The 22,824-nt window shown below is 60.7% G+C and overlaps 2 protein-coding genes across 6 annotated transcripts; one reads left to right on the top strand and one right to left on the bottom strand.

The window, feature by feature from the left end:
• Window positions 1–565: 565 nt before the first annotated feature.
• Window positions 566–8,938, bottom strand: LOC141955235 (C1q-related factor-like). 2 transcript variants are annotated; one of them, XR_012632443.1, is made up of 2 exons: window positions 8,827–8,938; window positions 566–1,680 (listed from the first exon to the last, which is right to left on the bottom strand). XR_012632443.1 is itself a non-coding variant. In XM_074895158.1 (2 exons), exons 1-2 carry the CDS (start codon window positions 6,459–6,461, stop codon window positions 1,501–1,503), a joined length of 234 nt encoding a protein of 77 aa, XP_074751259.1. In that variant the 5' UTR covers window positions 6,462–7,063; the 3' UTR covers window positions 646–1,500. The 2 variants fall into 2 exon arrangements, 1 of the variants encoding a protein (XP_074751259.1); XM_074895158.1 differs by lacking the exon at window positions 8,827–8,938 and adding an exon at window positions 6,408–7,063 and having other exon boundaries at window positions 646–1,680.
• On the top strand, window positions 7,350–18,380 carry LOC141955234 (dephospho-CoA kinase domain-containing protein-like). Of its 4 annotated transcripts, XM_074895154.1 has the most exons (7): window positions 7,350–9,380; window positions 9,792–9,869; window positions 10,305–10,421; window positions 12,622–12,739; window positions 14,670–14,873; window positions 16,719–16,806; window positions 17,280–18,380. In XM_074895154.1, the coding sequence occupies exons 4-7, from the start codon at window positions 12,628–12,630 to the stop codon at window positions 17,563–17,565; spliced, it is 690 nt and encodes a 229-aa protein (XP_074751255.1). In that variant the 5' UTR covers window positions 7,350–9,380; window positions 9,792–9,869; window positions 10,305–10,421; window positions 12,622–12,627; the 3' UTR covers window positions 17,566–18,380. The 4 variants fall into 4 exon arrangements, with proteins under 4 accessions (XP_074751255.1, XP_074751257.1, XP_074751256.1 ...); XM_074895156.1 differs by lacking the exon at window positions 9,792–9,869; XM_074895155.1 differs by lacking the exon at window positions 10,305–10,421.
• Window positions 18,381–22,824: the final 4,444 nt, after the last annotated feature.

The following is a 22,824-nucleotide window of genomic DNA, read 5'->3' as shown; positions in this document are numbered from 1 at the left end:
GCTTACCAAGGGCTACTGTGTGCATCTAAACAAAGCATTTTCTGTGGAAACTTACCAAGAACTACTATGTTTGGCAAAAATAGGAGCCATGTCCTTGGAAAGCAGATGGGTTCTGACAAGTTGAGTCTTTGTAGTGGGTAGACAGCCACGTATTGGCAGTAGAAACTGATCTACTGGTGCTTTTAGGTAAGATAGAGTTGGTAAACCATCTGAAAACCACTCTTGTTGTTCAAGATATTGCCTGAGAGAATCTGCATATGCTCCAAGGAAAAGTACAAGGTGAGGAGGACTGTGAGCCTTCCTCCAACAGACCCCAGAGACACCCACCAGGAGGCAATGGGCAGAGAACATCAACTGCTGACACCAGCATCTAGAGCCAACCCAGCCTCACTCATGCACATGGATATTTGTATTGTGTAATCCAATGAATATGGATATCCACACTTGGTAAGTTTTTGGTAAAATGTGCTGTGGGGGTGAAAGCTTTGCAGAGAAATCCCCTTGCACCCCGGCCGGAGTAAACATACAAACATACCTACTGTGTAACTCTACTCCAGTTGTAGAGTCTGTTTCTATGAATCGCTGCCTGCACCGAAGCAGCGGTGACAGGTGACCGTGTCAGAGGGTCCTCATGGCTCTGCAGGGCTGGACCACGTCCCCCCCCCCCTGCAGTCTGGACGCATGTACCTGAGGGGACACCCCTCATGGGGCCACCTGGGCTCTGGGTCAGGGACATGGTGGCGGTGGCACCCCCACTGTCTGCACTGGAGGTGGCAGAGAAGACGCCAGCGCTTGGGGACAGGGGAGCCTCTCCTGGCACCCCCGGCCGGGCCAGTTCAGGAAGCCAAGCGGGGTCGACTGGGGGGGTGGCAGGTGGACCCTGTCCCTGGGCTGGGGGATGTTGGCTCTGCCCCACGCGGGGACACAGACAGCAGACGGGGAGAGGTCACAGCTCTGCTTTACCATGGGGTAGCCCTGGGGTCAGGCAGCAAGGCATCTCCCCCCTGCCCCAGCGCAGCCCCCCAGCACGGGGCTGGACAGGGGGGCACCCGTATAGACATCTGCGCGTCCTGTACATATATACACGCCAGCAGGGACCCCCGGCCCCGGCACTGCCCCGAGCGTGGGGGGGCAGCGAGGAGTGGGGCACCACGGGGCCAAGCGGGGAGCACAGCCAGGGGATGGGGGCGCAGTGGGGCAGCGCAGGGGGGTCCCCCAGCCTCTTGCTGGTCCCCAGCCCCCTGCGGGCCCCCAGCCTTGAATTAGCAGCTGTGGGGTGAGCTAATGGGAAAGGGGGGGTTTGGGGCACCGCACATGGCCTGGATCGCTGTGGGGGGATGCCGTGGGGCTGGACAGGAGCAAAGGGGAGGCTCTAGGGCTGGGCGGCAGTGGGGGGACGCTGTGGGGCTGGGCGGTCTTTGGGGGATACCGTGGGGCTGGAGGTCTATGGGGCGATGCCGTGGGGCCGGGGGGCCGTGGGGCGACGCTGTGGGTGCGGGTTCAGTCCGAGTAGATGATGAAGCCGGAGAAGGTGCTGTACTTGTTGTTGTTGCCGCCGTGGGCTTTGCCCCCGTCCAGCTTGATGAAGACCTCGTCCCCCGCGTCCAGGTGCAGGATGACGCTGTTGCTGGCGTAGTCGTAGTTCTGGTCGGCGTCCTGCGCGATGGCGCTGGCCCGCACCTGCGCAGGGGACACCCGCGTTACCCAGCTCAGGGCACGGCTCTGCCCCGGGTCCCACGGGACACCCGGGGTCCCGGCTCAGCCGCAGCCAGGGAGAGCGCCCGCCAGCTCCGGGGCAGCGTGGGGTGCCCTGACCCCCCCCACGGGTGACGCACCACGGATGGAGGGGGCTGCCCCCAGCACCGCCCGGAGCCTCTCCCTGACCGGGCAGGCTCCGAGCTGGGGCCCTGGCGCTGGGTTTGGGGCCACAGGCCCAGGCTCGGGTGTGGCACCACGACTCGGAGGCGGGGCCCCAGCTCTGGGTCTGCACGGGGGGGACCCCGGCACGGACACGGAACCACGGCTCCGGACTGGGGTGCAGCACCACAGCTCAGGCACGGGATCCCGTCTCCCGATGGGGATGTGGGACCCAGCTCAGACATGGAGCCGCGGTTTCAGATTCAGCCACGGGCCCACAGCTCAGACACGGGACCCCGTCTCGGGATTGGATGTGAGTCCACAGCTCTGACACGGGACCCCGACCCTGGGTTCGGATGCAGCACCACGGCTGAGACACGGGACCCCATCTCCGGGTTTGGATGTGGGACCCCGGCTCGGACACGGGACCCTGACCTAGTGCAGCTGCGGGACCGTGGCTCAGAGCTGGGACCCCGACTCTGGATTCGGACACAGGACCGTGGCTCAGATGTGGGACCCCGGCTCGGACACAGGACTGCGTCTCCAAGCCCAGCCCAGCCCCAACCAACCTGATTCTCCTGCACATCTTCCCATGAGCTCCCTGTGGGCCATGAGCGTGTAGCGAGGCTGAGCTCAAATCCCCCCAAAACAAGCCTCGCTCTTCACCCTGATCCCAGCCTGCTGGGGGGCGGGATGCTCCCCCCGAGAAATATTTCCTCCGTGCCAGAGGACAAGGCCGGGAGGTGCCGGCAGAGCCGGAGGTGCCGTAACTGCCTGGCAAAGAAGCTCCGTGGCTGGAGCCTGCTGCCACTCCAGAATTATTTGGGTAATCAAATCTCCGCCGGCGCCTTGCCGGGAGATCGCGCAGCGCTGGGTGACAGCGACAAGCCGGCAGGTAAAATCCCAAATGAAATAAATGCAAAAGCGACTCGCTGGGGAGAAGATGCTCCTAATTACAACCGACAACAATGGGCTCTTAATTGGCTCACGCTGGGTGGGGAGGGTCCTCTCCTCATCTCCCCGAGCCGACAGGCAGCCTGCGATGGCGTGCTCAGACACTGTTAACTCTGGAACCTACCGATGTCCCAGCAGGTGGTCCCGTGCTCTCACCCACGCAGCCGTATCCCTCGTGCCATCACCAACACTATCACCCTGTTAATATTCGCCCTGTGTATAACCCGCCACCACGAGGGTCCCCATCCCTGGGGGAGGACACCCGGTGAATCTCAGGGGGTCACAGTGTCCCAATCTCCGGGGGGTGTTGCCTCACAGAGGGTCATGCTGAGGAAGAGGAGGGAGGAAGAAGCAGGGGGGAGGGAGAACGAGGGGAAGCTTTTTGGTGCCGGGCTCTGCTGCCATCGTGTCCCTCCCCCTGCAGCCAGAGCCGCCCAGTGCCATCCATCTTCCCTCGTTAAGGAGCTGCCTCGTCACCACGTGCCCGCCAGCCCTTCGCGCTAACCAGGGAAGACAAATGGCAGCGCCAGGCTGGCCTGAGCCGCTCCCGGCACCACGGTGGCAGAGGAAGTGGGGGCTGCCACCAAGTCCCCCCCTCGGATGGTCTCATCCCCCTCGTGCTGCTCTGTGCCTCAGTTTCTCCGTGCCACAGCCCGGCGCAGCCCCGGAGGGTGGGAACCATGGGGGGGACATGGCCCCCAGCCCCCGCAGCTGGCTCTGCTGCAGCCGCTGTCACTGACCCCGGTGACACTGCTGGGGGGTGTCACCAGCCCTGGGGTCACTGGGATGGTCCCCGACGTGGCCGGCTGCGCCCCAGGGCCCTGGGCTGGCAGGGGGACGGGGGGCAGCGGGGCTGAGCTGCTCGCAGTGACGCTCGGTGCCTCGGGGACACCATGTGCCCCACGTGCCACGGCCACCGTGGCCCAGGACCCCAATGTGTGGCTGTGGGCGCTCCCCAGCACCCCCAAGTGTAGTGGCGGGCGCCCCCCAGCACCCCCAGACATATGCCGGGTGCCCTCCCAGCACCCCCAGGCGCAGCAGTGGGTGCCCCCCTTCGGACCCCTCTGGGCATGGCGGTGGGTGCCCCCCAGCACCCTTGGGGGCAGTAGCAGGTGGCCCCCTGGGCCCCCAGGCACAACACTGGGTGCCCCCAGAATCCCCCCCCAGCAAGGGGGTCCCCCCTGGGGACTGTCCCCAGGCCCCCAACCACAGGGACCCCCCCGGGGCTGTGCCCCTCCCCAGGCCTTTGGCTACACGAGGCAGCCGGGGCCACAGTCACCCCCACCACGGGGACCCCAGAACCGCCCCGTTCCGACCCCGTCCGTCCGTCCGTCCAACCGTCCAGCACCCGCCCCCACCCCGCTGCCCCACTCGCCTGTCTATGGGCTACTACAAATAAGAATAATTAATGCTAATTAACCACCAGGAGCAGCTCCCTCCCAGCGCCGGGGCTCCCCTGGCTCTCATTAACTCCAGCCCCGATGCAGGGTGAGGGGCTGTGCCCAGAACCAGCAGCGCCCAGAGGAAAGTGGGGGGGTCAGACGGACACCCCCGAGTTATAATTCCCTAGGAGGAGGCTGGCATCGACCCCTGTCTACCAGGAAACACCCCGGCAACCCCCGACCCCCCAGCTTTGCCAGGGATGGAGCATTTTTGGTAACAAATCCCTACTTAACCCAATTTTCTCATTTTTGGGGGTATTTTTGGGGTACCTTTTTGAAACTCTCCCGCTGGAGCCAGCCCGCTGAAACGCTCCCCTGCCTCCCGAGCCGCTTCTTTATAAATATTGGAGCGGCGATACCTCGTTAGTAATTAACAACCAGTTAATTAAGCTGCATCGCGCGCCCGACCAAGTGCAGTTCCTCTTGTCGAGGGGCTCCGTAGCTTCTGGAAATTCATCCAGGAGCGTCCGGGTGCATCAATCCCCCACCAGGCTGGGGGGGTCAGAGCTCAGTGGAGGGCAGGAGAAGGCAGGAAGGTTTGGGGGGGGTCCCCAAAAATACTTTTGTGGAGGAATAAGGGGTTGAGGTGTTTTTTTGGGGATGCTCAGTCCAGAGTTACACAGATGCTGCTTGGGAGAAAGAGCCAGGGGTGCCAAGCGTCGCCAGGACCCTCCAAAATTTGGGACTGGAGTGGGGGGGACACAAAAAAAAAAAAAAAAAATTAAACTGTTTGGATGGAGAAAAAAAGCTGAGCGGCTTCTGCCTCTGCTGCCCTCCCGGCTCAGGGGTTTTAAGAGCCGAGGGGTGAAGTGCTGTGGCCGTGACAGGACTCCCAATTCCCGCCCCCCCCCAGCTGTTTTTGGGGGTTGATAACGGAAGTTTGGGTTCATTTGGTGTCGTACATCCTCAGGATAAGGATGCACCACAGGGCTGGATGCCGGGAGAAGACGGGAAGTGGGAGCGGGGTGGGATGAATCCCGGTGAGGATGCCGGTTGTGGTGACACCCAAGGGAACTGAGCTCAGGTGACGTTTTGGGGGTCACGACCACGTCTTGGGCCTCAGGTCATGGCTGGGGGGACACAGTGTGAGAAAGGGGCAGCGCTATGGACATCACCCGAAAACAGCGGGGATGGAGGGTCTCGGGATTGGGAGGATTTTCAGATGGACGGGGTCTGGGGGGGATGCCGGAGTGGGGCGGGGGACAGGGACGGAGCCAGCCTCGGGGTGTCCCCCCATGGTGTCCCCTCGCAGCCCGGACGGGATGAGGACATGTCTCCTCACCCAGCGGCAGCAGGACTGGCTCTGGGCCGGGGGGGCTGCACCCCACAATTGGGGCAGAAGCTGCCCCCTCCAGGGACTGTCCCCTGTGGAGGAGCCTTGTCCCCGCCGGGGAGGGCAGGACACCCTGGGGACACTGTGGGGACACCCCAAGGCACCCCAGAGGCATGACAGGGCACGTCTGTGGGGCCAAGGAAAGGACCAAGGGGACCCTTGGGGACATGGCAGGGCAGCCTGGCTGTGGTGGCAGCGTGTGCCCCCAGTGCTGGGAGAGGGACGGGGTACCCGGGGGAGCATCTCTGGGCATGGGAGCAGGATGGGGCACCCCGGGGGTGCACCCAGAGCCCAAAACTGCTACTGGAGAAAGGATGGGGCACCCCTGGGGTGCATCTTTGGGGCTGGGAGTTGGATGGGGCACCCCAGGAACACACTCAGGGCCCATCATCGCTACTGGGAAAAACACAGAGCCTCTTGGGGGCAAATCTCCAGGGCTGGCAGAAGGATGGGCCATGCCGTGGATGCATCTCTGGAGCTGGGAGCAGGACAGGGCACCCTGGGGATGCACCCAGCGCCCATCACTGCCACTGGAGAAGGATGTGGCATCCTGGGGTGCATCCCTGGGGCTGGGAAAAGGACAGGGCTCCCCGGGGGAAGCACCCAGAGCTCATCATCAGCACTGGGAGAAGGATGTGGCATACTGAGGGTTCACCTCTGGGGCCAGGAGAAGGATGGAGCACCCAGGGGGTGCATCCCTGGGGCTGGGAAAAGGACGGGGCACCCTGAGGAAGCACCCAGCGCCCTTCTCCGGTGCTGGGGGGGCAGTGACATCTCCCGTCCCCGCGGGGGGGCTGGTAGCTGGGATGGCCAGCCCTTACCTGGCCGTTCTTGCAGAGGTCGGCCCACATGCCTGTGCCGTCGCCGCCGCGCATGAGGACGTGCTAGGTGAAGAAGTAGGTGCCAGGTGGCAAAAGATCAAGGCTAAAAGACCGAAATCCCAGCTAGCAGAGTCGATGCGACCCATGAAGCTGCAAGGGCTGAAGCCGGTTTCACCCCACAGGAAGGGTTAACCGCCAGGCCAGCTCCTGCCCGACAGCCCGCAGCCTTCCCAGCTAAATGCTTTATGCATTTTTCCTCCCCTATCTCCTTTCCAGCCCGAGCTGCTTTGAGAGATAAAGAGGGTGGAAGAGGGCGCGTTGGCTGTGCTATTCGAAACATCTTCCAATTACCCTCAGGATCACAATGGTCCGTTTTCTGACGAAGGAAAATGCTTTTCTCTTCTCCCGGGAAAGGCATCGTTGTCCGTCGCGGCCATTACCTATTGCTGCAATCCCCCTGCCCCGCTACCGGACAGCTCCTCGAGTGCGATGGAAAGGAACCAACACTAGAAATACCCATAACCTGAGCAATCTCAAAAACAGACTTTTGGAAGTACCTAAATAAACCAGATGGGCTTGTTCAAGGTGAGGCCCGCTCAGACTGACTGTCCTCCACCAGCTCAGCCCCCCTGGAGGCTGGGAAACACCAGATGTATCTCTGCAAACCCTGGCCGCTCAAAGCACTTCCCCTGCCTAATTTGGGGGGACAGTTCTGCTGGGGTAACCAGAAACACTCCCACATCCCAGTGTAAGGTGACGGTACAAAATCAAGGGAACCGATGCGCATCAGGAAAAAAAAACACCACTTTTCCTACTGCTGGGTCTTTTCTCTCCTAGTTTGATCCCCCACTAGGTTTGTGGGGGGTGGTGCAGGAGGTTTGCCAGAGAGCCCCAAACCCTCCCTGGTTTGTGCTCATTATCGCTGTGCCCATCTTCCACACTTTTAATGTTATTTCCCAAGTGATCTGAACTCTCTAAGTATATTTGTTCCTGGTCATTTCCCAGGTTGCCTGGTTATCCTGTTGCACTTCAACGCTCGCCCTAGTCAGGGCAGGTGACTTTTAGCTCCTCAGGGTTGCAGGAGATGCAATGCCCGCACTAGGATCTGAAGAGGCCTCAAGGACACACCTTTTCCTGGCAAAGGGCAGGCTGAACCCATGGGCTGGGAAATAACGGTGATTAAGCACCACATCTCCCGTCTGCTTTGCTCTGCTTTCCACAAACCTAATCATGTCAGAGGGAAAGAAAAGAAAAATCTCCCCAAGCACGGCTAAACCTATTAAAGTGAGACACGGTGCCACACCCAGGAGGCAAATAAAATATAAACAGGCATCTGTGCTGTCATAAAAAAACCCTCAGTGATATTTCTTGCATGACCTTTTATTCACTTCAATTACTGGACAGGCGGGATTGCCTACAGAGAGCTGCCGACGGACGGAGAAAAGCTCTTCAAGCCAACAGCCTTGCAGGGCTGGGAATGCAGGGTGAGGGGGAAGAGGAGCCCAGCGAGGCTCCGGTGTGTGAAGCACAAGGTGCAAAACCGCTGGAAACCTCTGGAAAGACACGACGTGGCACGAGCCACACGCTGACGTGCCCTACTGCATGCAAAGCCAGCGGGAACGAGGACAAAGCCTCTCCTGCAACCCACAGGCATGGCGAGGCAGCTCTGCGCCTTATTAATTAAGGCCGTGAGTAACGCGGGTACTACGTTAGGGACTTCAGAGCTTCCCCACCTAGACAGGGACCTGCCTCCCCGCGTGCGCTCGCTCCCAGCCCAACTGTGGCCATTTCAGCATCTCACACCTCTGGACGCCACTCTCCTCAAACCACAAGGCAGCGCCAGCTGAGCTTCCCCAAACCCGGGGCCGTGTTTAGGGAAACAACGGGACGGGTGTGAGGAACCCCGGGCTTCTCCCAGGGCGCAGGGACGGCCACCGGAGGCCACAGGCTCTGGGGAGCAGGGTAAGGCGCCCAACCGAGCCACCGCCCCGGACGCCACCGCGGTGCCGGAGATGGCACAAGGACGGGGCTGGCGCTGGAGCACGGGGGGAACGCGGGGAGACACAGCGTAACACGGGGACAATAAAAGCTGCGGATCGGGCTCATTTCGGGGGGGGGAAAGGCCCTGGCGGCCCCTTTCTGGCGGCCCCGCACACACCGCGGAGGCCGCTCCCCATCCGCGCCACGGACGGGCCCGACCCCGCTCCGCTCCAGGACACGCTCCCACAACTGCCGAGAAAGGCAGCCAGCGGACCGCCCCCCGGCAGACTGACGGCCGGCCTCGACCAATCGTCGCGCGGGGCGCCGCCTGCCGGCCAATCAGCGCGCACGCGGGGCGGGGCACCGCTCACTTCCCGGCCGCTGCCCTCCTCAATGGGCCCGGCCGCCGCCGCGACGGGCCGCCCCGGCCGCCGCTCACCCCCGGCTGGAGCCGCGCTCCGCCTCGTTCTCGCAGTCGCTGCAGTGCTCGTGGTCGTTCTCCTCCGCCGGCGGCCGCGGAGGCCTCGCCGGTGGCCGCCTCACTGCTGTCTCACTGTCGTCCGCCATCTTGAAACGGGGCCTCGGCGCCTGCCGCGCCCCCGCACCAAAGCGCGCCGCGATTGGGCGGCGGGCCGCGGGGCATGCCGGGACCGGTAGTCTGCGCGGGCAGGCGGGGGCCGGGCCGCGCCGCGGCCGGGACTACAGTTCCCGTCGGGCTCTGGGGGCGCCCCGGGGCGGGGCTCCGGGGGCCGGAGGGCTCGGCCGCACCGCGGCAGCCGCGCGGGGCCACCCGCCGCGCCGGAGAGCCGCGGCCCGTCTCCCCCGTCGCCCGTTCCCCTGCAGGACCGCGGTGTCGGCGCCGCCACCCGCTTCCTGCCCGAGGGGGCGGGGCGAGCCCAAGGAGGGCGGCGCCGGTTGGCTGGGAGAGGGACCCGTCTTCCCACCAGCCAATAGGCGCGCGGGACCCTGCGCCGCGCTGAAGCCGGTCGGCGGGTGAGTGGGTGAGGGCCCCGTGAGGGGACCCGCTCCGGCCCTCGCACCCCGCGGGCGGCGGCCAGGCCCGGCCCGGTGCGGGGGGTCCCTCCGGGGCCTGCCCGGCCCTGGTCCGCCGCCCGGCGTGGCCCGGCCTGACCCGCCCGGCCTGACCGTGTCCCAGGCCCTGGGCAGGAGCTACGGGGACCCGCCGGGTTTGGGGAGGCCGCGGGGTGGCCACGGCCGGGCCTGGGCTCGGGACCGCCAGGAAAGCGCCGTTACTCAGCCAGGGCCCAGCCCGGCAGGGACTGTCAGCACAGCCGGTACCAGCCAAAGGGCCCAGGGGCTGGGGCATGGTGGCAGTTGTGCTCGCGGGTTTTTCCCCACCAGGCTAGCGATGTATTTTATGATTATTTTTTTTTCTCATTGCAGCCCCCTCAAGCCAAACACCAGTCTGTCAGTGTGCCAGGCCCCGTCAGAGTCAAGGATGGGAGCAAGGAGCAGGACTGGGTGTGTAGCATGGCGCTGGAGGATGCCTTTTGGCCCGTGGCACGCTGGGTGGGTGGCTTGAGGCGACTGACTTGTGCTGTGCCCAGAAACCGAAGGAGTCAAGATACAGGGAAAATTTGGGCACCTCAGTCTTTAAAAGCCACTTCCTCATGGCTCTGGGTTACATCTCCCAGGGCACCGTTCCTCACAGCAGGAATTAACTGGAGTTTTCCAGCCTGACTAGCCTCTGTGGCTCATGTTTCAGCTTTCCCCCCTGCTTGATTTAGTTGGCACAGACCAAATACACCAACAAATGGTGTATTTGGGGAAAAAACGGTTCTGGCTCCTGCCTGTAACATCTGCAGGAACAGGCTGGACTCTCTACACTTGTGTACAGTTCAAACCCAAGCTTGTTAAATATTTATACCTTGAACTGTGGATCTTATATCTGTACAGGCCCTGTGACGGCACAAGTGTTTTCAAACCCCGTTCGGATGTGGTTTCTAGAGTAACTCTTCCAAGTGCACTTTTACCCCTGCTGTAATTCTCCCAGCAAGCTGCCTGCCTGCAGAGGTATGTACCAGAGGGACAGAAATAGCAGGTTTTTTGGGACCGAGTCCCAGCTGAGGCTGGAGGCCAGAGTGTCGGGGTTACTGCAGTTAAAACCCTGTATTTACTCTACTTGGACAGGAGAATTTTTAATGAATTTTAAAAAAACACATGAGCAGAGCCTGTGCCCCTGCAAGGCAGCACCGAAGGCCTGGTTCTCCTCATGCAGCGTTAGCCCTTGTAGGCTGTTGCGGAGGGCGGATAAAATCCTGACAGGGAGGGCAGGATATTAACCTGCTGCCATAAATAAACAGCCCCTCTGTTGTGCCGAGCCCACTGTAGTGTTGGGAAATGCTCCCTGTGGGGACCGAGTACTGACTTGGCAGCAAAGTCTGGGATATATGTCAGCCTCCCACAAAGCACTGATGTTTATTATAAGTGCCCTTTCTGATTCCCTTTGAATTCCCCCTTGTTGTTGCTCGAGTTAACCCCATCTGTTCTCCTGGTGTCTTGAAAGGGAAAAGAGCACGTGGCGCTGCTGCGGGCTGGCGTCGGCTCTCGGCAGCCATGAGGAAAAGTCGCTTTGCGACGCTGCTGGCTTTTGCTCTCACTCCTGCTTCTGCTGAATTGCCTCCAGCTGCCAAAGGACTTAATCCCCCCGCTCCTCACCCCCAGACTGTGGGTCTGCGTCTTGTTTGTAGGACCAAGTTATGACAAAACTGTCTTTTTTTTTTTCTAAGAAAAAGGAAGCAGTGCTGTGTTTTCATGCACCTTCAGCCGTCCTGCAGGCCCGTGTTCCTGACTGCTGCCCTTGGGTGCAAGGCGGCTGGTCCCTGTTGGTGAGGGACCGTGTGGGCAGTAGGTGCCTGGTTGCTGTGTGTGCAGAGCTTTTTGGGAGCTGGTGGCCACCTCTCGTGGTGTCTGGAGAGAGGTGTCAGAACCAGGTTAGGCAGAGTGATGGTTGCTGAGATCGTTGGGTTTTGGGGTACGTGGCTCATTGGGAGAGGCAGTGGGAGCTGGGTCTCCCTTTCCCTGGGCAAGAGGAAGCTGTGGGGTGTCTACCAGCAGCCTGTGGCTCTTGGCCAAAGATGATGGAGCCAGTTTCTTCTCAGATGCAAGGGGCAACAGCCACAAGCTGGGGCTTGGGTGGTTCAGGCTTATCCTGTGAGGGTGGTGTCACCCTGGACAAGGTGACAGCAAAGTTGGGGCCTCAGGGATCTGCAGGACTGGGCTGCACAAAGCCCTGAGCACCCTTGGCTGCGGCTGGTGTTGGTCCATGGGGGCTGGAGAGGGGACGCTGGGGTCTGTTCCCCACGTGCTGTGGCTGTTGCCTTTTTGGGGATGCAGATACCAGCTTGCTCACAGGAGTCCCTGCTCCCACCCAGAGCTGCCTCTGCATCGCTGAGCGTTTTGGTTTTGAAAGGGTGCAAGGGGGTCTAGAGGGCTGCAGGGTTTGGACTGAGTGGGGAGAGATCTCAGTGCAGAAACTGGGAGAGAATTTGTCTGCTCGGGGTCGGGGGGTTACCGGTGCCCTCCCAGCCTCGAGTTCATCGGCAAGCACAGACTCTGTGTTCAAGCTAACAGGCACAAGTCTGCTGCTCAGAGCCCTGATTTCTCGTGTCTCTTGGGCTGCCGCTGACCGTGCTGGCTTCCAGGTAGCACAGGGATGCAGTTTCCTTACTGCCTTGTGTGCTTTGCATCCCAGTTGTGTCAGAGGTAGCTTATCTCCTCTCACGCCCCAGCTGTAGGGATCAAGCAGGTTTTTCCCTCTCTGCCCTGGTGTTTCTTGGTCCAGGCTGAGATGTTGTCTGAATTCTTCCCCTTTGCCACTGATGCTTGGCAACCCTGCCAGAAATTTCCTCTGATTTAGGGTGCTGCAGGTGAGCCTGCGGCTTGATGGGTGCAGATGCTAAAGGGGAGTGAGTTGTGTGGAGCTGCAGCTAAACCAGCTGGAGGAATTTAGGGCTGGCTCAAGTTGCACATCCAGAGTGAGCAGGGTCCAGGGAAGCCTCATTTAACCCACTGCTGTCTTTCAGCCTGTAAAACAGGGGTAGCCAGCTCAGAGCGGTGCCAAAATCGTGCTAATGTCTCGGTGATGCCCTGAAAACATTTGAAAATGAGCTTTGAATGGAGTTGTCTGTTTAGGATAAATATTTGATGTGCACAGCATGAACAAAACAGCCCTGTCCTGGCCTGTTTTCCAGCTCTTTTCTTTCCATTTCAGAGCACAATGTTCCTGGTCGGACTCTCGGGTGGAATCGCGTCGGGGAAGAGCACGGTGGTGGCCGTACTCCGGGAACTGGGCTGTGCTGTGATTGATGCCGATGTTATTGCCAGAGAGGGTGAGTTCTGCATAGTTGATCTTTCTCCCCGAGTTTCCCCTGACGACTGGGATTGATGCGGGGAAGCGCAGATGGCAGAGGGTGCTCTGGCTCCGTTACAGAAGTGTTTCCCTCCGTTCCCCAGCCGATGAGGCTGCGTGGAGCCTCATCGTCTCGCTTGAACTAGGATATATTTCTAATAAAGAAAAAAATAAAATCATGTCCTAATAAACACTGTGGGGAGATCTTGCCCTGAGTTTCCCTCTCCTGGAGTGCAATGCTTGCCGGCTTTGAAAGCCAACTCCGGGCAAAATAAATACCGTTCTCTGTGAAGCGGGTTCCCTCGGCTGATCTCGTGTCCCTGCTAAGCCCCAGGACGCCCATCCTGTAATTTGGTTATGTTTGGTGGGATCACTGACAGAAGAGAATTTCCCTCCGTGCTGGCTGTGGCTTGCTGGGTAATACTGAGAGATTGGTCCACAAAATTACTTGTGCCTTAATGCACTTAGGAAAAAGAGGCTGCAGCTATCCCGGATCAGAGGGAATTCAGCCTGTGCGTCTGCAGAGCACACCTGCCTCTCGCTGCTCCCAGAATGTGCTGCCCTGGCTACAGAAAAGACCCAGAAATCCAGATCTGTTGCCTCAGCAGGACTGGAGCAGACCCTGCTTGCCCTGATTACCTGTGCGATGCGGCACAAGATGTCAATCCCTCCGTGCCACCGGGATAACGAGGAGAGCAGCGCTTGCTCCAGGAGGGGCTGCTGATTTCGTATGCAGCAGGTTTCGGGTCTGCAGCTGAGCAGTGGTGCAGGCAGTGTCATTCGGAAGTGCCTGCACTTTGCTGTTTGGTGAAGACCTTACCCTGTAGCCGTGCAAAGCTGTGATGCTCTTAACATTTTATTGCACTGTAATTCCCCTCAAGGTGCAGAAAATTTGCTGGAGGTGCTAAAAGCCCTCAGAGACCATAGGAAAACACTGCAGATACTCAGTGTCAGTTTTCTACCAATCACTTCATTTTTCTCCAATTCCTTTTTTATATGTGTTTGTTTACTCTATGGATTTTACCCATCCTGAAACTGCCTCGATGTGAAATTCCACAGGAGAAAGAAATTGGTCTTAAAGACTTTTATTAGGTTGGCCTGAGGTTACAACCTGTGGCAATGTTCCTGGATTTTGGAGAAAAAATTATATACGGTCTGTCATTCTCTGTGGTTAGGCTCAGCTTGATCTTAATTATGGTTTTATTACTGCTTGTTAGTGATTTTTTGGTGGCTTTAAAATGACACGCTCATGTAACGTCAGAGTCCCTGCACATACCTGTTGGGAACTGATCTCGGAAGGTTTCTGTGTTCATTCTCATGAAGAACTTGGTGACAGAGGCAAAGGACAGTAAAAAGCCGTAGTAGCAGTCAGAGCCAGCTTGTAGCAGCCAGGCTGTAGTCACCCAGTGCTGAAGTTTCCAGCTAAAATAAAGCTGGCGCTGCCCTGGTCCCTTTAGGATCTGCCTGCCCGGCTCCTGGCCCTGCAGGCAGTGGGAACGGGCTCAGCACCGCTCCTGCCCGCGCCTCGGCTGGGAGCTGTCAGCAAGTGCCCCCGCCCGCCGGCTGACTTCTAACCCCGAGCAGCAGCACGCCCGAGGGAGGGTTGTGGCGCTGAATTAATGTTTGCAGGATGCTTCGATCTCCCGGGCGTCAGCCCTCGAAGGGACCTTGGCCTGAGCGGGTTTTCTGCAGCTGCTTTCCTGCAGCACCGACGCCAGGTGTCTGCCGGGCTGCAGCGCTGAGCCGCGCCGCTCTCGCTTCAGCCTGTGCTGGCAGGCAGATGTGCTGCCCGCCGAGGAGAATCAAGCTCGGTTATTTAATGAACAAAACTCATTTGAGGCCGATCGCTGATGCAAACACCGACTGTGCTGCAGAGCTGGCTCTAACCTCCGGCTGTTTAACGTTATCAGTGGTGCAGCCCCGCTTCAAGGCCTATCAGCAGATCGTGCGTTACTTTGGCACCGAGATCCTCTTGGAGAACGGAGAGATAAATCGTGAGGCTCTAGCAAACATTATCTTCTCCCACCCGGAGAAACGGCAGCTGCTGAACTCCATCACCCACCCGGAGATCCAGAAGGAGATGCTGAAGCAGATCTTGAAGCACTTTGTGCTAGGTAAGAGGCCCTGTCCCAGCACACGGGACTCCTGCTCAGGCAGGAGCTGTCCCTGCCTGCGGGGCCTTTGGTTCTGAGTGGGGAGAGGGACGGGGAAGAAGGGGAACGACGCTGCCTGGCGGCCTTTGTGCTCTGCCACCCGTGGCCTTTCGTCCTGGCGTTTGGAGGATTCCTTCCTGCCTTTCACTGCTGCCCTTCACCACCTCCTTCTGGGGTTTAAAGTACACCTGTAGGGCCTGAGAAGAGCATTGTGAGGCCTCTTCTGAGATTACGTGCTAGATAATGTCACACCTTCTGAAATGGCCAAATATTCTCTGCCCCCAACCTTCCCCGGCTTCAATGAAAGCTGCGGAGCCCTTTCAGTCTCGATAAGGTGAGAAATGGGCTGACAGCTGTGGTTTCCAAAGTCCCGCTTTTTCCCCTGATAAATATAACAAATACAGCTGTCAAACTTGGTCTACTCAAATGCCAGATAAGATCACCAGCTGTTTCGGAGGTCTCCGTGTAGACAGAAGGATCTCTTAATAGAGTCAGTCTGGTTTCGTGGAGCTTATCAAAGCTGAGCCTTGTGACAGCTGAATAGGCCTGTGCTGGGGCACTGCGGGGGCCGTTCTCTGCTGTGGGGTGAGGAGGAGGAGAAAGCACAAAGGAAGCAACAGGCAGGAAAGCCGGGAGCCAGAGATGGAGTCTTGTACTTGGGGCTGTGGCCTCGGGAGGCGGATGCCGTCCTGCCCCTGGCGAGAGCTCTGTGTGTCTTCAGCAGGCTGCTTTGTCCTCATTAGTCAGGTTTTAATGATTTGGGATAGCTGGATGTTGTCTCTAAGGATCGCTGTGTAAGGAAAGCTCTTATCGATCAAACCGTAGGGCCGCAAGAAGTCTCTCTGGGTGGAGATGCTGGTAAAATGGTGGCATATTGGCTGATGATGTCTTTGTCAAGGCTTTTATTGCCATGGCCAGCTCAGCTGTGGGGTTCAGGTTATAAAGAGGGGGACACCAGCAAAACTGGAGGTGTCCCTGAAGCTGGGGGACACACAGGGGAGTGAGGCCCTGACTTAGAGCTTTCCCTACCCCCTGCCGCTCCCCCAGGCTCGCCAGGGCGTACCCCCATGTCCCCAGACGCTGCTGTCTGCCGGGGCAGTTGGTGCTTGCGAAGGGTGGGGGCACGTGGAGAGCCTGGGGTGGGCTGCAGGGTCTGGGAGGAGGGCGGCTGGCGGTTATGAGCTCTCCTCCGCCACCTGCTCCACCTGTTGACAACAATTTTTAACCAAACTTGGCCAGGTTTGGTGAGGTCAGGCCCTGGGGCTGTGCCTGCAGGCACCCCCATGTTTCAGTGTCCCAGCTCTGAGAGGTCTGCAGGGATTTCTTTGGAAAAATAGAAGTGTTTAGCCAAAGCTTTCCATAAAGGAAACCAAACTGAGCTGGGAAGCGTCAAATGACGGCAGCGTGGGACAGGTGAGAGAACAGAGCAAGCGCTGCTGTGGGCTCTGCTCCCCTGGAGAGGCCACCAGCGGCGGCGTGACTGCCGCTCTCGCCAGCCAGGCACAGGCGCTTTCACTTGGGCTTCTTGTTTCAGCTCCTCATTATATTTCTCCAGCTTCACCTTTGATCTGAGATCATCCAGGTTAGGGTTTTTCTGGTTTTTTGTTTTTAATTTTTTCTCTGGAAGCCTGGAACAAAACCATTTCCTGCTCACGAGAGGGAGGAGGGCCCTCGGCTCAGCCGTGGAGCTGAGAGCTCTCCCATCGCTTTGCTGGAGCAGCTGTGGCCACGGTGTGTGTGTGGCACGAGGGGGTTGGGAATCCGAGTGACTGTTCCCTTTGGGTGGGGGCTTGGTCATTCCTGCAGGCTGCCGCTACGTGATCCTCGACATCCCTCTGCTCTTTGAGACCAACAGATTGACCAAGTTTATGAAATACACAGTCTTGGTTTATTGGTAAGTGCCGTGAGGGCTGGGACTCTGCCACCTCTCTTGGAGGCTGGAGGGGACCGTCACGTCCCTCCGGCTCTGGGGGGGATTTGGCCGCAGCCCTGGTGCGGAGCCTCTCGACAGCACCGCCTCTTTTCTGTAGGTGGGAGGGCAACACCTTCCTTTATCCCAGTGCACGAGGGGCTCCTTGCTGAGGTGTCCCTGAAGCCCGGCACTGTTGTACGGGGGAAATCGCTGTCTTTGGGCCTTCCGTTGGCTGGGGCAGGGTTTGGGGCACTGTCCCGGTGTTACGGGCTGTGGGAACACCCACAACACGCCGTGGGCAGCGCTGCAGGGGTGGCTCTGCTGATCCGAGGGCAGGATGCCTGCGCTGGTCCCAAAATGAAGCAGGGACCATCTCTGCCCCCAACTTTACCCCAGTCATTCCCCCTTGTGCCAAGGAGGGCAGGCAAACCCCCCCTTCTCTCCCGTCCTGGCAGTGACCCGCCGACGCAGCTGTCCCGGCTGAGGAAGAGGAACGGGCTGTCCCAGGCCGAGGCAGAAGCTCGCATCGCCTCCCAGCTGCCGCTGGACAAGAAGCGCAAGTTAGCGACTCACGTCATTGACAACTCCGGGGAGTGGGAGAGCACGCGCCGGCAGGTCCTGAGCCTGCATGCCCACCTCGAGGCTTCCCTGGATTTCCTCTGGGCACGGCTGGCGGCAGGCACGGTTGTAGTCGGGCTCGGAGGGCTGGTGTACCTTCTCCTCCGGCATTTCATCTCTTAATTCACCTTTTCCTTTTTGTCATGGAAGAGGCCTGAATTTCCAGGTTTGAAAAGGGCAGTGAAAGGCCACCTCTTTTAATGAGCTTTGCCAGCTGAATGCAGACAGCGGGACGAAGCGTCTCCTTGCCGACTCCCCAAGGTGAATGTAGTGGGGCTTTTTCTGGCATCATCTCCCCTCTCCTTTCTTCCTGCTCAGGTTCTTACCCCCCAGCTGTGCCCATGGGGTGGGATGTTCCCCTTGCGTGGCTGCGGCCCGTGGGTACGTCCCCCGTGGGTACGTACAGTGGGACTACAGTGAATTTAGGCTCTTTAATGCCTTCCAGGACAATCTCTTCACAGGGGTGACCTCTCGAGTCCTGTTGCTGTGAGCCCATTGTCCCCAGGTTGATCCCTCACAGCCCTGGCTAATATGAATTTAGATATGGAATTTTCCTTTCTTTCATGTTGATTTAATGGAAATGTGTTAAATCTGTCTGGCCAGGGACAGACAGCACCTCATTTCCCATGGGTTAGGGGTTCAGCTGGCTGCTCGCCCTCACTCCTGCACCCTCTTTCTGTGATCAACACCTGTGGGTCACCCTTGGCTTTGGATCTGAGGGTCTGCTACATCCCCGGGGCAGGCTGAGACCCAGGACCTGCCTCGCTGAAACTCATTTACTGCTGTTTGAGTTTTCTTTTGGCAGCAGTTTCCCTGTGGGAGAGCACGAGTTGGGGCGAAGCGGGTGCTGGCTCTTCACGTTTGTTTTAATAAAGTGCTAAGCAGCAGCCGGCTCCCTGCGGCTCTGCAACCTGCAGGCTGTGAGCGCTGCTCTTTCCTGCCCGGCTCCCAGGTCGTTTCTATGCCGGGGCACGGCTGCGCTCTGTAAAGTTCACTGCACGCAAGCAGAGCTGCCGAGCGTGCTTCTTCCCCCGTACATATCCCTCAGCTGCTCCCAGGGAGCTTCTTGGGGCGTCGGCTCCTGCCGTGAGCTTCGTTGTGGGGGGCCGTGGCTTCCTGCCGGCTCCGGGCACCCCACGGTGTGGGTCTGGCTTCCCAGGATGTGATCCTTGGACTCGCTGTGGTTTTCTGTGGCCAGCGCTTTAACCCCGGGGCAGCCTTGTCCTGCTGCCACCCCCTTGTCCTGCTGCCACCCCCCTGTCCTGGCGTTTTGACAAAGGTGGGTGGTCCCTGGGGCCCTCTGGGGTGCTTGGGCTACTGGCCCAGCAGGCAGGGATGCCGCAGAGCGAGGCAGGGTCCTCGCTGGCCCCAGCTCCAGCCTGTGGGGGACCTTTCCCAGGGTGTCCCAGCCCTGCTCCCCAGGCACCCTTCCCACCCTCTCTGACCCAGCCCTGCGCCCGAGGGTCCCGTGTCTCACTCACCCAGGGGGACCCCGTGGCCCTTGGGGAGCCCCAGGAGAACATCCCCGAGCTGGGGCACCCACCCTGGGTACTCCAACTTTCCAGGCAGTGCTGGAGGAGCCGTACACAAGCGATAACCCCCTGCCGGTTCCCTCCCCTGCTTTTTAATGCTCCCTTAATTGCGGTGGTGGTGCCGGGAGCCCCTCGCAGCCAGCCATAAATCAGGGCTGGAGCAGGACAGCCTCAGCCCGAGATAAGCGCTGATTGCCTTCCTCCCTCCTGGCTCGCCACCGCGATAAATGGGGCTGCGATGAGGCCGGGGGGGGGAAGGAGAAAGTGAGACGGGCGCTGTAATCACGTTTGGCGCTTTGCTCCTGCCCTGCTGACGTTTGCCGGCCACTAACGAGTTTAGCAGGGCCCGGGGGGTGAGTGATTTCAGGGGGGTGGCGAGGCGCAGGGCTCCCCACAGCTCTGGCCGTGGGGCCGGTGTGGCCTTGGGGTGCCTGGTTTGGGGGTGCCCAGTGTCCTGGGCTGAGCTGGGGGTGAGCCCATGGGTGGGCTGCGTGCCTGGGTGTTGGCACCCACCCGGGAAAGGCTCCTCAGCCTGGTGCTTGGCCACCAAGTGCCTCCCGTGGGTGCCCCCTGGTACCTGGCCATGGCACCTGCAGACCTGCCTGGGTCCCGCTCCCGGGCAGTCCCCAGCCAACCCCCCTTGGGGACCCGCTGGCAGGACCCGCTGTGTCCATGCCGGTGGCCACCTGGCTCAGCCCGCAGCTGTACCCGGCCGGTGCCTGATGGCTCTGCTCCGCAGGCTGCTGGGTGGCCTCGATAGCTCAATCGATGGCCGTGGAGGGGGCCTGAAGGGCAGCGCCTGTCCGGCCCCAGCAGGGACCCCCTGGCTGAGACCCCTGCACTTGTGACACGGATGCTGCCGCCACATGGGCTCCAAGTGGCCCGCGGGTGCCAGCGGAGGCCCGAGGGCTCTGTGCCGCATCCCCTATCGCCGCTGCATCCCCCCAGCCCCATGTGCTGAGGCCACCCCTTCTCGCTGCGCCTCCCGCCATCGATCGGGCCGTGTCTGGAGCAGCGGCTCGCCGTGGCCCATCCGTCTCCTCTCACCGAGGGCTGTTTGAGCAGGAGCCGGCCCGGCCGCGCGCAACCCAAATATTTAACTGCTGCTGGGGGCTCGTGACAGACGGCTGCTCCTCTCCTGTGCATCCCCTCCCCAGCGCACCCTTTCTCCTGCGCACCCCGTTCCTGGAGCACCCCTTCCCTAGGGCATCCCTTCCCCAGTGAAGCCCCTCCCTGGAACACCCCTTCCATGGAGCACCCCACTCCTGGAGCACCCTGTCCTGCTGCACCCCGACCCTGCAGCACCCCCTTCCCAGAGCACCTCCTTCCTTGAAGCACACCCTTCCTCAGAGCCCCCCTTTCCTGGTGCCCCCCCTCCCCAGAATAACCCCTTCACCGGTGCACCCCCTTCCTGGAGCCCCCCTTCCACAGAGCACTCCCTCCTGGTGCACCCTCTCCCCAGTGCACCCCCTCCCTGGAGCACCCCTTTTCTGGTGCACCCCCTTCCCGGAGCACCCCCCCACCCCAGAGCACCCTCTTCTCCAGTGCACCCCTTTTCCTGTGCACCCCTTCCCTGGAGCACCCCCTCCTCAGTGTACACCTTCTCCTGGGCACCCCCTCCCCAGAGCACCCCTTTCCTGGTGCACCCCCTCCCCAGCACCCATCACGGGGCACCCACCGGGCAGGTGGGGGGGTGCAGGTGTCCTGGACCTGGCAGGTCCTCCCTCTGCAGGCACAGGGTGACATCCGCAGTGGGGACTGTCCCCAGGTATGGGCTGGGTGGGGGCCCCAATACCCACGAGGGAGGGACCCCCAGCAGGGACCTGCATGGCCCCTGGTGTCACAGGTGTTCCTGTCCCTGCACGGTCCCTGGGGTGTGGCACGGTGTCACTGTCACTGCACGGCCCCTGGGGTGTCACACCGTGTCATCATGGCTGCACAGTCCCATTCGTGTCACCTGGTGCTGCTGCGCAGCCCTGCGGTATCACACAGTGTCACTGTTGCTCCCTGGGGTGTCACACGGTGTCACTGTCACCGCGCAGTGCACAGGGTGTCATTGTCACCGCGGGGCCGCTGGGTGCCACACAGTGTCACTGCAGCTCCCGTGGGTTGTCACACAGAGTCACCATCAGTGCCTGGTGCACGGGATGTCACACAGCGCTGTGTCACTGCATGGCCCACGGGGTGTCGCTGTCGCCGCGTGGCCCACGGGGTGTCACCGGGTGTTATTGTCACGGCATGGCCTGGGGTGTCACACACTGTCACTGCACAGGGTACACCCCAGTGCCACCCCCTGCACATCCCGTGGGTTGTCACCCAGTGTCACTGCGCATCCCCCAGCTGTGTCACACGCCATCCCTGCCAGCCGTGGGGCGCCCTGGGGACAGCCCCGCAGGTCCCAGCAGCCCAAGTGCCCGCTAATCCCCACCCCACGTCCCCGAGCCTGTCCCCTCTGTCCAGTGGCCCCATGGCTGGACCCGGCTGCCAGGCGAGCAGCCACTTCCCATCACTCACCAGCCCACCCCATCAGCCCAGCTCTAATTAAGTAGCCGTGTTGGCAGCCCTTAATTGCTGCACGGCGGGAGGGTGGCGGCCCTGCCGTGTCCGTAATGAGAGGCAGCGTGATGGGGACAGGGACGGGGGGGATGTGCCGCCCCCACCTTGTCCCCCTGCCTGCAGCTGGGCTCCCCTCACTGGGCAAGGGATGGTGCCTGCCGTTGGGCTGGGGGTGCTGGCATGTCCCTGTCCCCGAGGCCAGGTCTAACCCAGCTGGCCAGCTAGCCAATCAGCCTGCTGCTGGCCAGCCAGCAAACCCCCTGGGTCAACTGGCCCTCCACCAGCCAACTGGTCAACTGGCCAGCCAATCAACCAGCTAGCCAAACAGCCTGTTGGTCAACTGGCCAGCCAGCCAGCCATCTAGCTAACAAGCCAGCCAGGCAATCAACCAGACAGCTGGCCAGCTAGCCAACCAACCAGCCAGCCAGTCAGTCAACCCACCACCTAGCCTTCTACCAACCAGCCAGTCAGCTGGTTGGCCAGCCAGTCAGCCAAGCAGCTGACCAGTCATCTACCTGCCAGCCAGCCAACCAGCCATCTAGCTGTGCAGCTAGCCAGGCAGGCAACTGGCCGAGGAGCTGCCCAAGCATCCAACTAGCCATCTAGCTATGTGGCTAGCCAGGCAGGCAACTGGCCGACTGGCCAATGAGCTATCCATGCGTCCAACCAGCCAGCTAGCCATCTGGCCACCAGCCAGCTACCCAAAGAGCCAGCCAGCCCACCAGCCAGTGGGCAGGCAGCCAACCAGGAGCACCATCTGCCCCTGTCGTGGCGGGTGCTGGGACCCGCCTCGCCCTTGCCTCTGTCCTGCAGCCCTGTCCCCAGGTGTCCCTCATCTCCTGGGCTGGGTGTTGAGTGGCACGTCCCTGCCACCCCGCTGAGCCCTGACACACTCATCACAGCAAGCGGGGCACCGGACACCTCCCAGCCCAGCCCTGGCCAGAGGCACCTCCAGCCCTGGAGGGTTTGACCCCTTTTCTCCCCAGCCTGGCACCAAGAGGCAGGTGTTGGCTCCTGCCGGGACCATCTCCACCTCAGGATGGGTCCATGGGGCCGCGCTGACCTGTGCTGGCGCCACCTCTCCCCGGGCACAAACAGCCTGGAAAACTCCTTGGGAATGCCTCCTTTTAATGATCTGCCTCCTGGCGAGGCGGCCGTGGTGCCCTGTCTCAGGGATGGAGGGGACGCGGGGCTGGAGGCTGTGTGGCTGGAGGGGCTGGTGTCCTCCCTTGAGAGCGGGGCACAGCCTGCACAGGAGGGGCCACCGGGTCCTGCCGGGGGGGGCTACTGGATG

This window comes from Athene noctua, unplaced genomic scaffold (assembly GCF_965140245.1).
Source record: "Athene noctua unplaced genomic scaffold, bAthNoc1.hap1.1 HAP1_HAP1_scaffold_150, whole genome shotgun sequence".
Taxonomy (NCBI): Eukaryota; Metazoa; Chordata; class Aves; order Strigiformes; family Strigidae; genus Athene; species Athene noctua.
The sequence above is the reverse complement of the archived record's forward strand: the minus strand, read 5'-3'. Positions and strand labels throughout refer to the sequence as shown.

What these genes read in the sequence shown, in the direction of transcription:
- LOC141955234 (XM_074895156.1), top strand. Translation starts at nt 12,628, where the DNA reads ATGTTCCTGGTCGGACTCTCGGGTGGAATCGCGTCGGGGAAGAGCACG. An exon ending in CTTGAAGCACTTTGTGCTAG is followed by an intron (nt 14,874 to 16,718) that starts GTAAGAGGCCCT and finishes TCATTCCTGCAG; the next exon opens with GCTGCCGCTACGTGATCCTC. An exon ending in TACACAGTCTTGGTTTATTG is followed by an intron (nt 16,807 to 17,279) that starts GTAAGTGCCGTG and finishes CCGTCCTGGCAG; the next exon opens with TGACCCGCCGACGCAGCTGT.
- LOC141955235 (XM_074895158.1), bottom strand. Translation starts at nt 6,461, where the DNA reads ATGCGCGGCGGCGACGGCACAGGCATGTGGGCCGACCTCTGCAAGAAC. An exon ending in ACCTCTGCAAGAACGGCCAG is followed by an intron (nt 1,681 to 6,407) that starts GTAAGGGCTGGC and finishes TCCCCTGCGCAG; the next exon opens with GTGCGGGCCAGCGCCATCGC.